Source organism: Marmota monax, unplaced genomic scaffold (assembly GCF_021218885.2).
Source record: "Marmota monax isolate L192 unplaced genomic scaffold, Marmota_monax_Labrador192_F-V1.1 WCK01_AAM20220418_F8-fsc00012, whole genome shotgun sequence".
In the NCBI taxonomy this organism is placed as follows: domain Eukaryota; kingdom Metazoa; phylum Chordata; class Mammalia; order Rodentia; family Sciuridae; genus Marmota; species Marmota monax.
This window is the reverse complement of record NW_026695227.1, coordinates 27,341,848-27,357,267: the sequence shown is the minus strand read 5'-3', so window position 1 is coordinate 27,357,267 and position 15,420 is coordinate 27,341,848. Positions and strand designations below refer to the sequence as shown.

Sequence of the window (15,420 nt, the reverse complement as noted above, 5' to 3'; positions counted from 1 at the left end):
TACCAGCAAATTCTAGAAATGGAGGCTTACTTTACTAGCTTTAGGTATTCAACAGTAGAAGCTGACCATTTGAAACTGAAAGACCTACTCCCAAAAAGTCAGACATAGGAGTTTTGTCCTTTTAAAATTTAAAACACAATAGATATAAAGAATAGTAATTACTGTTAGCCATACAATCCTGTTCTTCCATCACAGATGTATCTTACCTGTCTAAAAGAGGCAGAAGACTAAAACAAACAGTGTTTTTGAGAAGGTAATATTCCTCAAAATTAAACAGAAAATCTCAAATACTGAGTAGTTTTTTATACAGCACATTATATATTTTTCCTCAGTGAAGAAAATAATTTACAAGATTTTTGGTCTCATCTTACCAATGCTCTTTTCTACTTTTGCAATTTTTGTGCAAGCAACATCTCCCATTTCAGTGAGCATGTATAGCACCTCAAGTGTTGAGATTACAAGCAGCACATCAGGTAAAGTGAGATGACAAATGATCTCTCTATATGAATCTTGATCCACATATTCACAAATTAAAACACCATTATCTTCTGCTTTGCAAAGATTTCCCAAAATTTCCATGCCTGTAAAACATACACAAACACACATATATTTTAACAAATGATAAAGTTTGTTTACTTTCCACAATTAAAAACTTAATTGAGTACTCACCTCTCATCTTTAAAAATCTATCCCTTGACATTAAGCATTTTGTAACAGTATGAAACATCAGATGAGTAGTTTTGAAATCAACAGGGTCCAATAAAAGCTAGAAAAAAGAACAGTACTGTTGAGGAATGTTTCTTCTAGAGTTCTATATTTCAAATTTAAAAAAATTGAAAAAAAAACCACTGTATTATTTTAAAATGTATAATTATTATGAGAATAGTCAAGGCTCAATTTGAAGCATCATTTCAAGTATTTCTTTTTTTCCACAAATGTTTGCTATTTCTGCACCACCACTTTTGACAACAAATACATGTAACCATTTAATAAATATTCTGCAAATATGGACAACTATAATAAAATGCCACACACATCCTAAAATTTTTAAGTAAATGTTGCTAACTACAAAAGCAATTTTAAGATACTGTAACATGCTTACCTCAGCTGCAATATTTCCTAATGTGTCAAGGCCTAATTGCCTTAAAGAAATAAAATGACTATGTGCAGAAAGTAATAGGAAACGAAGACAGGTACGATTAGCTGCCAAGAGCTTAACATTGCCCTCTTCAAAGGAAAGATTTCGCAAAATCACTGCAATCTGAAGTACCCGCTGTCCTTCAATATCATTAATGCCCAGCTTTCGAGGTGGATGAAATAAAGATTCCCAGATCCATTCTCCTGATGTACCTTCTATAAGAGAAAATAGAAATTTCATAAATTGGTATTTTATTTACCATTGTTGCAATTTTGAAATCACTTAATTATACTTTTATTGACTTACCCTGAGACTTGTTTCTATCAGAAATGAGATCACGTACTTCATTATCATCAACAATGTCTTTCCAAAACTGTAATCAGAAATTAGTATGCTAAATGCCAATGATTTGAAACAACTATTCTGTTACTTTAAAAAGTCACACTATGGATTTTGTTCTTCAACATAAATGCTTAATTTCGTATAGTTAAAGGATTCTTATGTAATTAAGATTTGTTTTTTCTTTCTTTTTAGGTCAAGGATCCTTAACCTGGTGGGCAACAGAATCCTATAAGGCCTCTGAAGGAAAGTAGAACATCTGTGAACTTGTATGAGGGGGAAAAAATGAATCTTTATGTTCATTAATATTTAACTGAAATTTCTTCAACACTTTCTTCAACTCTGAATGTTAGTCCAAAGACTATGATAGCACAAACCGTGACAGAGTCACCAATATGAATCACAGACATTTTCAGATTATTTTTATAGCTATAGAAAATATCTACAAGTAAGTGTTTGTACAGAACAGTACTTAAAAATTAAGGGAGGTATTAATCTCACCTGCAAATGGCAAATAATCACAATATTCCTATTTACAGACAATTCTGAGGCACAACAAGTGATACAGTTTTGGTTCCTAAATAGAAAGCAAAATCCATCCAATTATTTAATAATCTTTTTTGTAGCTAAAAACCGAATGCCTTTATATTGATATATCTTATACAAAATGAACATTGCCCATTCCACTTGCCTGGAACTTATGTACTAATAAAAAAGCATGTGAGCTATTAATTAACTTTTTATTTCTAAATAATATGGTATGTATATACCAAAAAATAATTATCTTTTGGAATCAAAGTTGTTTTGCATGTAAAACTTTTATTCTGAGAGCCACAGACATCATGAGACTACTCAAGAGGACCACTATATTTAAAAAATAAAACAAACAACAAAAAAACCTAAGACAAATAATGTTTGGTTAACAATAAAAAACAACTTGTCACATGAACAAAGAACATGGTCAATAACTATGAAAAAAGGGCCATAGGGAAGTAAAATAATAAAGTTATTAGATACAGAATTTAAAATAACCACGAATAATAAGTTCAAAGACATAAAAGACTACAGATGTTGGGAAAGAAATGAAAACTAAAATAAAGAACTAGATAGAAATTCTAGAACTGAAAACGTAACTAAAATTAAGAACTCTGTGGATGGGTATAGTAAATGATTAGATAAATACATCAACTTTCAGACTTAAGAAGAACTACAAACTCCAAGAAAAGTAAATAAAAATGTGTAGGAACATCATAATAAAATTTCTGAAACATCAAAAGAAAAATCATAAATGGAGATAGAAAAAAAGAACAGAAAACCTTTAAAAGGACAACAATTAAAATGATAGCAGACTACGTTACAGAAACTATGAAAGCCAGAAGACAATGGAATATGTTTTCCAAAGTGAGGGAAGAAAATATTTACCAACATATAATTTTATACAGTAAAACTGTTCTTCAAGAATGAATGTGTAATAATAGACATTTCCCGATAAGTGAAAACTGAAAAAACTCATTACTCTGCAAATGCGAATTAAAGAAAAATATATGGAAAAGGTAAATGTAGTTAAGTTAAACAAAATAAATACACATTTTTTTTAAAAAAATCTTAGGGGATAAAAATAAATATAAAATTAAAATTTAGGAAAAATGTTTTGAGGAAACTTTTGTTCAGGCATAATAGAATAATTGGTACTGGTATAGTCATCCTGCCATAAAACATTTTTCTGAAAAAGTTTTCAGAAGGAGCTGAGGATATAGCTTAGTGGTAGAGCACTTGCCCAGCATGTGAAAGACCCTGGATACAATCTCTGGCACTGCAATTAAAAAAAAAAAAAAAAGAGTTTTCACAGATAGGAAAATTCAGGAAGCTTATAGGTACTAAAACAAGGGAAAACACAAAGAGGCAAACCCAATGAATGCTCCATATTTCTACCTGTACATTATTTCTAGAATAAGGCATACAGAAGAGAAACTCAAGAGACCTTAACAATTGCTAAGCTGAGATTGATCAGATCTCACCAAGGCTAAGGCACACAGAATTTGAGAGCTAGTTTGTAGGCAAAAGAGGGGCTATAAAGAGCAAGAGTTCCATTAATCTAAAGAGGGACCCCTTTAGTCTACTCTGAGTACTAAGTTGCACATTCATTTGGTCAAACTCCATAATACCAGTGGAAAAAAACAAATGTTAAGAACATTTGAAAAAAAAAAATGTTAAGGAGCCAGTTGAGGAATCTCTAGAGTAGAAAAAACAGACTTTCAGCTTATTCAATAGAAATTCCCATAATGCCACACATTAGGACTAGGAGTTAACTAGTTCTAAAGACAATGCTACATGTACTATAATTTGGATCTTCAATGCCCCTCAAAGGCCCAGGTGTTAAAGGATTAACCCTCATAGTTAGTTGTCCTATTGGAGGTGGTGAAATCTTTCAGATGTAGGGCCTCGTAGGAGGTCCTTAGGTAACTGGGGACATGCCCTCAAAGGAGACTGTGGTATTTCAGACCCTTCTTCTTTTCTTTCTTGCTTCCTGGACATGAGGTGACTGTTTTTGCTCTACGACACACTCCTGCTATGATATGCTGCTTTGTCATAGTCGCAAAGAAAAAGGGCCAGTTGTTTTGTGAATGGGAACCTCCAAATGGGAACCTCACAGAGCCAAAATAAACCTTTTCTTTTTTATAAAGTAAAAAGAGTATTTTGTTATATGGTAACAAAAAGCTGGGCAATACAATATATGATATGAATCTAAAACCAACCATACTATAAAGATCCATTAATCAACAAACAGCCTATCTGAACAAAGTTAGTTACTCAAGCAAATTCAGATACTCAACAATATAACATTTACTGTATATATACATCATAAAAATTTTCTAGACATATGAACTTAAAAAAATGACTTATAATCAAGACAAAAATAAGTTTCAACAAAAACAAACCAAAATAATAAAGACCATAAAATAATTGACAAGAACATCAAAAAAGTATTAAATATGCTCAAGAATTTAAAGGAAAATATGAATATAACTGGGAAAGAAATAAACAGTATTAAAGAGAACCAAATAAAAGTTTTAGAAAAATGTAATCTGAAATAAAAAAAATTCACAAGATGAAAGTAGCTTAAGTAGATAAGATGAAAGCATAACAAAGCAACAATCCACAATGAGATACACAGAAAAAATGTCCAAAAACAATAAGCGAGTTTGTATGAAGATGGAAGTTCCCACTGCCAGCAAGGCAGTCTCTCTGATCTGTAACACAGCTGTCTTTCTAGAGCAGATTTCAGGTTTCAGAGCTCTGGTGGGGGAACTGAACAAATCCATTCAATAATTTACAAAGCACAACCAGTGGGAATACGATAACCAGACAATGCTAGAGATTCAGACAGCCAAGGATCTCATCTTTTCCAACTGGAGATGGTGCAAAAACTAGACTAAAACCTTCCAGTGGTTAATGAATATCTGTTGCTCTCTAGAGAAGTCTGGTGGATCTGGACTTAGATGAGCTCAATGTCTGTCTGGGGCACTGACTATGATATAAACTTCACCCTTCTGGTGCCAGTCCTTAAACTGCATGACTGTAATCAGCCTGTGCCACTAAGCCTTGTGCTTTTCCTTTCTGAGTCTTTGGCTTTCTGACGAAGACTGTTACATCATCAAAGATCACATCAATGGTGCCACCAAACACTACTTCTCCCTTACAAGTGGCTGACTAGCTCTATGACTCCATCAGCACTGTCACATCAGAGATAGAGAAGAAATCCCAGCAAGAGATGCCAAAGGTAGAAAAGTAGAAAAGAATGGAACCATCATTGCCATCATTCTGGATGTAAGGAGCAGTAGTGGATTGTACATTTCTGTCCCTGTGGTATCTTTCAAACGTTGGCCTGAAGTGGCCCAAAGCTGGCTCATGGAGAACCACTTCTAGATGGGAAGATTAGTGAGAGAGAAGTTCATCAGTGGGTTTTACTTGGTGCCTGGTTACTCCTACTAAGACAAGAACAACAAGAATGGCAGCTATACTTTGCCAGAAGCAAGGAGCAATTGAAGAAGTGACTCTAGCAGTTTCTTGTCGGCCTACCAGGCCATCACCATTAAACTCTTTTTCTGGCATACAACCATTAGACCCTATCACCTGTGGAGCATGACGCTGTGGGACTGTAACAGACTCCTACCAACTGTCTGGCTCAAGAAGACTATGCAGCTCACTTTTTCGAGGCCTTGTGATGAACTTAAACACTATCTGGGCAACAAGATGTATCCCAATTATTTCATTCCCTCAGTGCAGCACGCTGGAACACCTATAAGAGGAGATTTGTTCAGTTCCCCCACCAGAGCTCTCAACCTGAAATCTGCTCTAGGAAGACAGGTGTGTTACAGATCAGACAGACTGCCTTGCTGGCAGTGGGAACTGCCATCTTCATACAAACTCATTCATTTCCTAATGAATTTTCAATTCTGTGTGTATCTGAGAAACACAAAGACTTGGAACTACCTGGCATGTTGACTAGATTTCTTTCTTTTGACCAGTGTTCAGAATGGTTTCCCCCTTTTTCACCAAACAATGTAACCTTTGAAAGTAATAATTTTTGGAGCAACTTCATCGAATGTACAAATCAGCAAACACAGGATGGTTTGAAGGTAGAGTCTAATAGCTTTTCAAACAAAATTAAGGTTCCCAGATATTAGTTTTAGTGTGTATAATTATTTGACAACTTATTTAAATTCGACTTAAGAATATACCATTATAATTGTTATATCTACTAATTAAATCTTTGCCTTGTCAGAGTTGCATAGTGTTTTAGTACAAATTATCATCCACTCTTGAAATGCTATCAATTTTCATTCAGCCCACTTCTCTTAGTCAAAAAAAAGTATTTTCATTTACTTTAGTTCTCTGTTAATTGTGGGATCCTGTTTTATCCTCTTTGATATTCCTGGCTTCTATCTTTGGGAAGTTTTTTAAAAAAAGTTTCATATCTATTCATTGATTTTTTGGTCGGGGGGAGGGAACCAGGAATTGAACCCAGGGGTGCTTAACCAGTGAGCCACATTCCCAACCCATTTTTACAATATTTTATTTAGAGACAGGGTCTCACTAAATTGCTTACGGCCTCCCTAAGTTGCTGATACTGGCTGTGAACTTTCGATCCTCTGGTCTCAAGTGTCCCCAGCCACAGGCATACGCCATCTTGCCCAGCTGTTCATTGACTTTTTTGGTTGCAGGCTGGCGGGCGGGTGGATGGGGTATGGGAGGCAGGGTGTGTGTGACCCAGCCACTGAGCCATATCCCAAGCCCTATTTTGTATTTTATTTACAGACAGGGACTCACTGAGTTGCTTAGCACCTTTTTTTTTCTGAGGCTGGCTTTGAACTCACGACCCTCCTACCTCAGCCTCCTGAGCTGCTGGGATTATAGGGGTATACCAGGCTTTTCATTAACTCTTAAAGCTAGGAAGGATATACTTGATAAACGTGTCTTTGTATTTCTTTCTTTTTTTTTTAAATAACACTTTATTTTTTTAGTTATAGATGGACACAGTATCTTTATTTTATTTTTATGTGGTGCTGAAGATGGAACCCGAGTCCTCGTATGTGCTAGTCAAGCGCTCTACCGCTGAGCCACAACCCCAGCCCTGTATTTATTTCTTTTAGAATTCTAGATGTAACTTTAAAAAAAAAAAAAAATTCTAAAGGTTTTATTTTATTATAAATATTTTTCTGTTCTCTAATGGTATACTTTTTGGACAAAGGTGTTTGCATATCTTTATACCTATTAGATTTCAATATTGCATAAATTTTCTGATGATGAAGAAAGTTTTAAATCTGAATAAAGGCTTTGATACATTATATACATTTTTAAGATTTCTTTCTACTCTGAATTCTCCAGTATATCTCCAATATGAATTCTGAGGTGTTGAATAAGATGTGAACAAGTGTTACAGAATTTACCACACTTTGTACAATTCTAGGGTCTCTCCATCTCACATTGGTAAGGCTTTTCTCCAGTATAAATTTTCCAGTGTGTAATGATGTTTGAGCTTTGACTGAAAGCTTTGATTTGCATTTATAGGGTTTCTCACTGTTATGATATCTCTGGTGTCTATGAACGTTTGAGCAATATTTGAAGGCTTTGCCACATTCTTTACATTTGTATGGCTTCTCCCCAGGTGTCAGGTAAAATCTGTGATTTGGATAAAAGCTTTGCCATATTCTTGACATTTGTAGGGTTTTTCTCCAGTATGAATTCTCTGGAGCGTAATGAAGTATGAATTTCAGTTGAAAGCTCTGATACTTTCTTTGCATTTGTAGGGTTTCTCACTACTATGACATCTCTGGTTACTATAAAGGTTTGAGCAATATTTAAAGACTGTGCCCCATTCTTTACATTTATAAGGTCTGGGTTCAATATGAATTATCTGGTGTTGAATAATATGTGAAAGTTGATTAAAATCTTTACCACATTCCTTATATTTGTGGGGTTTCTTTCCAGTGTGAATCCTCCAGCGTGGAGCAAGGGTTGAACAACACTTATGAGGTTTTGCCATATTCTTTACATTTATAGGGCTTCTATCCAGTATGAATACTCTGGCATCCAGTATGATTTGTGATTTGTTCAAAAGTTTTGCCACATTATTTACATTTGTAGAGCTTTTCTCCTGTATGAATTCTCTGGTGTTGAGTAAGGGTTGAGCGATGCTTAAGTGCTTGGCCACATTTTTTATATATGTAAGGCTCCTCTACAGTATAAATTTTCGGGGGTGGAGTAAGGCTTGAGATTTGATTAAAAATCTTCTCATATTTTTACATTTGTATGTATTATTTTGAATATAAATACTAGAATGGATAAATTTTGAGCATTGAGAATCAACTTCCCAACATTTCTGACCTCTGTACAGATTTTTTTGTGAAGTGAATACATGGATGTTTTCTAAGATTTAAAACAAGGCTAAAGTTAGAGTTTCACTACTTTCATAACTTTTTTTTTTATATATACCGGTAATTAGGTTCACTATGACATGGTTTCTGAACTTCATTCCAACCCACACTTTCCCATTCTTTCCTTAATCGTAAATCGTGGAGGCCAAAATTTCCATATGGTTTGCATTTTTGGGTTGAATATTTTACGTCCTGTTCTGGTGAAAAGTCCTAGGTATGATGAAAAGAAATGGCCAAGAAGGTCAGATTTTTGTGTTTGTTCTCTACCATCACATTTCTATGTAAATTCTGCTGACTAGGGTGCAGGCTTCCCATTCCTCTTCAGAGAAATCAATGGCCACATCCTTGTATGTTAACTGTGCACTTCCTGGTTTTCAGGGAGCCCTGCATTCTCTCTATGATTCTTCCAGCACCTGTGTAGCACAGAAACCTGGAACTCCAGAGCCTAGCAGAATGAGCCTAAAAATACATCCAAACAGTGGCAGACTCCAGAGAGTAACACTGTGCCATTTTTTTTTTTTTTAATAGTCTCATCACTACTTCTGAGCTTTTGGGGGAAAATGGCAGGAAGAAGTTATTATCCCCAAGTAGAAAATACCATGTATGTTCAAAGGAGGTTTTCCTAGAGGGCAGAAAACAGGAAATATCTGTGGATGGCAGCATTGGAATACAGGTGTTCTGGCTTCATGAGTGAAATTACTTGCCAGGTTTAGTTGCTACAAGACATTGGCTCCCTGTTTTGGTATGGACTCATGGCAAGTTGCTGTTTGAGGGTCAGGGGGCCTGCTATCTCCCAAAGGATGTCCATGATGTCTACTAATGAAAAAAAATCACCAATATCTGGGTTTGGGTTTTTAATATCCAGACATATAAGTTGGGTTTTTGTTATTTGGAATCACGCAATATATGGTCTTGGATTTGTGTATGGGAATTAATGTAATACTTATAAGTGAAAATAAAACATTCAACAATCTTAAGTTAAAACACAAAAATAATAATAACAAAGAAACATACTAGACTCAGAAAGAAAAAAATTCATTCGTTCTGTGGAACAATATTGTGGCCTAATATATGTACACATGTAGTCTGAGAAAAATAGCAGGGAAATGAAAAAACCTGAAGAAATAAATAGCACATACATTCCAAACTTTACATAAAATACCAAACCACAGATTTAAAAAGATAAATGAACCCCAAGTAAGATAAGCAACAAAACCCACAAGGTAAATCATAACCAAGTTGAAACTCAATAATAAAGAGAACGTTCTAAAAGCAGAGAAAATACCATGAACAGAGGAACAACAAAATTGACTTATCAGTAATAATGCAAACTGACAATGATTATTACCTTTAATGTATCAGACAAAACCCTAAATTTTTATGTCCACAAAAAGTATCCTTTGAACACAGAGGCAAAATAAAAATTTCAGGAAAATAAAACCTGACACGCTAAACCCAACCATAGGGCAAATGTTCTCACAGACTGATTTAAAGGAAGAAATTGCATTTTGTGGGGAAAAGGAAAGCAAGAGTGAACAATATGCCATCTTTAAGAAACACTGAATGTTAAAATAGATGAAAAGCATACGATAGAAAAAATATGATAATATCAATCATAAGAAAGGTAATGTAGCTACCTAAATTAGCATCAGACAAAGTTAACTTCAAGGCAAAATGATATTATAAGAAGGGGAATATTCCATAAGGTTAAAAAATATTCCATCAGTGAAAAAAAGCAATTGAAAATGAGTATATAACTAATCACAGAGTTTCAAATATGTGAAACAAAAACTGATAGACTGAAAAAGGCTGTAAACATTCATAATCATAGTAGCTGATTTCAATACTTCATCTCTCAATAAATCACAGAACAATTAGATAAAAAAGCAATAATGATACAGAATTCTTTTAACACTTCTAATGACCTTCACTTAATTGTTACTAATAGACACTATATTCAACGGTAATAGAACACAAATCTTTTAAAGAGTACATGAAACATTCATTGAGAAAGGCCATATGCTGGACAATTAAACAAGTCTTGACAAGTTTAAGAGGAATGAAATTAAGTAGAACATGTTTTTCAACCACAACAGAATTTGATAAGAAACCAATTTTGCAATAATGATGATAATAAAAGCGAACTGGAGGGGCTGGGATTGTGGCTCAGCGTAGAAAGCTTGCCTAGCAAGTGTGGGGCCCTGGGTTCGATCCTCAGCACCACATAAAAATAAATGAATGGAATAAAGGCATTGTGTCCAACTACAACTTAAAAAATAAACATTTTTTTTAAAAAAAGCAAATTGGAAATTTCACATAGTAAGTAATTACACAGCACCTTTTTATATAACCAATGAATCACAAGGAAATAACAAAGAAAAATCAGAAAATATTCTGAAATAAATAATAGTGAAAATTCAATAAAACAATTTTGGGACATGCTGAAGCAGTGTTTTGGGAGAAATTTATATCATTTGCTGATATTAGACAAGGAAAAAAATTAAAACTAAATGAATTCAAAAAGAGCATTAACCAGTAATGTACATATTATGTAAATCATGATTGAGTAAATGCAGAAGGAGTTGTTCTAGAGTACCTGCATTATGTGAAAAGCAGGGACAAGTACTAACTTAATAAATTAGAAAGGATTAAAATTTTAATCTCTGTGTAACCAATGAGTAAAAAAAAAGGGCATTAATATCTAATTAATAGGGGCTGGGGTTGTGGCTCAGTGGTAGAGTGCTTGCCTCGCACATGTGAGGTCCTGGGTTCGAACCTCAGCACCACATAAAAATAAACAAACAATAAAGGTATTGTGTCCATCTATAACTAAATTAAAAAAATTAAAAATATATCTAATTAATAGGGTAAACTGGATGATAAACAATACTGAGTCAAATTAAGCTGAAAAAAATAAGAGAAGGGGGAAAAAGAATAGAAAAGACAGACAAATTAGGAACATGGTAAATTAAAGCAAAATATGAGAATTACATTAAAATGAAATAACTACACTAAATAAACAAAGTTTTTCATACTAGAAAAAAAATCAAAGCACAAATATATGTTGTTTACAAAAATTCAGGTAAAATTTAAGGTTATGAAAGGCTGAAAGTAAAATATAAACTTTATAAACACCAACCTGAAAGCTGATATACCTGTACTAAATCAAAACATAAATTGTGAAGGCAAGAAGACACTTCCCAATAAGTTAGACTGACCAGAAAGATACAACAAATATGGGAGATACAAACTAAATAACAGATACAACTAAATAACACAATATTACAGAACTGTACAGAATCATCACATCCACAGTCAAAACAAGCATTTTAACATACCTTTTTTACATAAATGAAGGAACTAACAGAAAATGACAGCATTATTACTGCAATATGAACGTTATAACTAATAATGTTGGCCTGAAATATCGAAATCTGCATAAAAAGACTTCAGAACATATATTCTTTTCAAATACATGTAGTATAAAATCTGATCAATGCTAGATTAAAATAGTAAAGAGTGAAAACATTTCAATAACCTAATTATAAGAGCACATTCTCAACACAGAGAATTGAGAAATGAGTAAGAACAAACTAGAATAATTTCATATATTTCTGGAAATCAAGAAAATTCCTTTTTTGTTGAGAGAGAGAGAGAGAAAATGAACTTTTTTTTTTTTTTTTTGTAGATGGACACAACACAATGCCTTTATTTTTATGTGGTGCTGAGAATTGAACTGGGGTCCTGCCCCTAGGCGAAAGCTCTACTGCTGAGCCACAATTCCAGCCCCGAGAAAATTCCTTTTGAAAAGGGGAAATACTGGGGAATGATATTGACCAAATTATGTTGTTATATTGTATGCAGATCCCAATATGCAACAACAAAAAAAAAATCCACCATTATGTACAACAATATTACAACAATTTTTTAAAAAATGAGACTCAGAAAATTCCTTCCTAAATAACTCATTTATCAAACAGGAAGTAATAATAAAAATGAGAAGACATCTTAAATTGAGTTGTAATAAAAATATGACATATCAAAATTGCTAGTATAAAGACAAAACTGAACTTGGAGGGAATTTTCTGCATTATGTGAAAAGCAGAGACAAGTACTAACTTGATAAATTAGCAAGGATTCAAATTCTAATCTCTGCGTAACCAATGAGTACAGAAAAAATGTGCATAAGTATCTAAAGTTAGAAATATATATGTTATATTAGGAAAAAATCATGCAAGCATCAGCTTAATAAATGGAAAAAGTGAAACAAATTAAAAGAAAATAGCACACAGAAAGATAAATAAAGAGTAGAAATTAATGAAAACATATACAACAATGGTGAACATATAAATTTTAATATATTTGTGTGTTCTTGATTTAATGTGGTTAATGATATAATGGCAGCCCCCTGTTCCCACGAGGAGTGCACATATAAACAAAAATTTTGTGCAACTTAAAATTTCATCACCAATTTTCTAGAGTTAAGAAAAGTATGTATCTCTATAATCAAAGGGCTTAGTTTTGATGGGTTGGGTGAGGACAGGAGATATGGCCTTGGGTCAGTTTATGAAGTGGGGAATTAAAATGCAACACCATATGATGGTGAAACATATGAATATCTAATACTCAAAAAAAGGGAGACAAAAATGGTTGACTAAAGATTTGGTTAAAATCAATACCAGGGTTAAAAACTATATCTGAAATTGTTTACCACTAGCCTACTCCTCAACCTTCATGAGTTTGGTTTTACTATCTGAGGCACTGGAAACTCAATGAAGCTAGCAATAGAATCATTCTAAACCAGTATTTTCTTCCTTTAAATGATGGGCAAATGCAACCAGTAGTGGAAGAATAAATTCTCAATCTAGTCTGTACAAAAATTCCAAAGAAAAACTTCTGTTGAAATTTGTAACATCATAAAATATAAGGAAATATATAAATTAATGAGTAAATTGAGCTATAAGAGATTAAAATATCAGAATTCTCAGGTATATTTGTATTTAATTGTATTTAATTAAATATTTATAAATAATATTTACATGTATTATACTTACATTTGTACTTGTTACATAAATTCTTTATATATAAATTTTATTAAATTATAATTTTTAAAAAATATATATTAATACATATACAAAATTATTTAAATCATTAAAAAAAAAAAACTAAAAAGGACAAATTTAACAAAGGCCAAAGAGAACTTGTAGAAACAAAAACTTAACAAATGGATCAAGTAGAATAGTAGATACAACTGAAAATAATTACTTGGAGTGAAAAACAAGCCAAGGATTTTACCAGTTAAAGAGACAGACTATATGAATGAAAGGTTAAGAGAGGTGGAAGACAGAATAAGCTCAACTTTGGAATTCCAGAAGTAAAGAAAATCTACACCCTGTTATTTGCTTGCAAAATACCAAAGAAACAGAAGAGCCAAAATTAACAAAAAATAAGAACGTAAAAACAACAGAATGACTCCCCCCCAAAAAAGCTAGAATAAGGTTTAAATACAAAGATAAATTTTTCTATTAAGATATCTCCACTGAAAGACCAAATTGAGGATGTGCTATACTGTGAAAAGAATACACACTGAAGGGAGATGATATATTCAACAAAGAATGGAGATAAAAAAAATTAGATGAAAAGGTCTGTTTTCTGGAATAATAAATTACATAGAGGTATAAAAATACCTTATAAACAATGGGCTATGAATAACAATAGGAAAAATGAATTTTTTCTCCAAACAGAAAACAAATTTTCACTGAAGTTTCAACAGTAAGAATTTTTAATTCCAACACTAAAAGTCTGGTACTTTAAAATCCTAACATGGGCAAACAGAACAATGGGAAAGAAAAGTCCTAGAAATAGACCCATATATATCTGATCAGCAAATTTATGACAAAGGTGACATTGCAACAGAGTGAAGAAAACTTTTCAACAAATGATGCAGATTCCTGGGTTGCCATGAGAAGAAAACTTTTGACTCTTATGTCATACACACACCAAACCTCATACAAATTGTGTGAAAAGTAGGTCAGAAAACAAAACAAAACAATGTATTCTTGACTTCAGGGTAGGAAAAATTTTGTTAACAGGACACAAAAAATTACTAAAAGAATTTGATGAGTTGATGTGTTAATCAGCTTTTCACTGCTGTGATCAAATTATCTAACAAGAACAACTAAGTAGAGGAAAACATCATTTTTGCTCACAATTTCAGAGGTCTCAGTCCATAGTCAGTTGACTCCATTGTTCTGGGCCCAGGACTTGGCAGAGGAAAGATACTTAGCTTATGGTAGAAGCAGAGACAGAAAGGACAGAAAGAGGAAGGGACACTAAGGAAGATGAATTGTTTCAGGGCATGCCTCTAGTGAGCCACCTTCTATAACCATGCCCCACCTGCTATGATACTACCCAGTTAGTCCATTTCAGCCCGGATATGCTGAATAGGTTACAGCTTTCATAGCCATTTAACCTCTGAATATTCCTATATTAATACAAGAGCTTTGGGAGAATATCTCATATCCAAACCATAACTACATTAAGAATTGATGTTCATCAAAAGAACCTTTCAAGAATAAAATCCAGGGGCTGGGGATGTGGCTCAAACGATAGCGCCCTCGCCTGGCATGCGTTCGGCCCGGGTTCCATCCTCAGCACCACATACAAACAAAGATGTGTGTCTGCCGAAAACTAAAAAATAAATATTAAAAAAAAAAATTCTCTCTCTCTCTTTAAAAAAAATAAATAAAAATAAAAAAAGATATAAGATACTATAAGAAGATATTTCCAATACATACATCTTAAAAGTAACTTTTACCCAAAACATAACAAGGCCAGGCCCAGTAGTGCATGCCTGTAATCCCAGCAGTTCAGGAGGCTGAGGCAGGAGAATCGAAAGTTGAAAGCCAGTCTCAACAAAAACAAGGCTCTAAGCAACTCAGTGAGACCCTGTCTCTAAATAAAATACAAAATTGGAATGTGGATGTGGCTCAGTGGTTGAGTGCC

The 15,420-nt window shown here is 33.4% G+C and overlaps 1 protein-coding gene and 1 pseudogene across 1 annotated transcript in view; one reads left to right on the top strand and one right to left on the bottom strand.

The window, feature by feature from the left end:
• Positions 1-5,825, top strand: part of LOC124087109 (nucleotidyltransferase MB21D2-like) — a 60,817-nt pseudogene extending 54,992 nt beyond the window's left edge.
• The window catches only part of Arid2 (AT-rich interaction domain 2), a 178,291-nt gene that overhangs the window by 49,501 nt on the left and 113,370 nt on the right, over positions 1-15,420 (bottom strand). Inside the window, exons 7-10 of the mRNA XM_046435922.2 lie at positions 1,445-1,511; positions 1,103-1,353; positions 670-766; positions 372-581 (exon numbers count right to left, since the gene is read on the bottom strand). Coding sequence (XP_046291878.1) covers positions 372-581; positions 670-766; positions 1,103-1,353; positions 1,445-1,511 — 625 coding nt within the window. The remainder of the gene's footprint in view (positions 1-371; positions 582-669; positions 767-1,102; positions 1,354-1,444; positions 1,512-15,420) is intronic.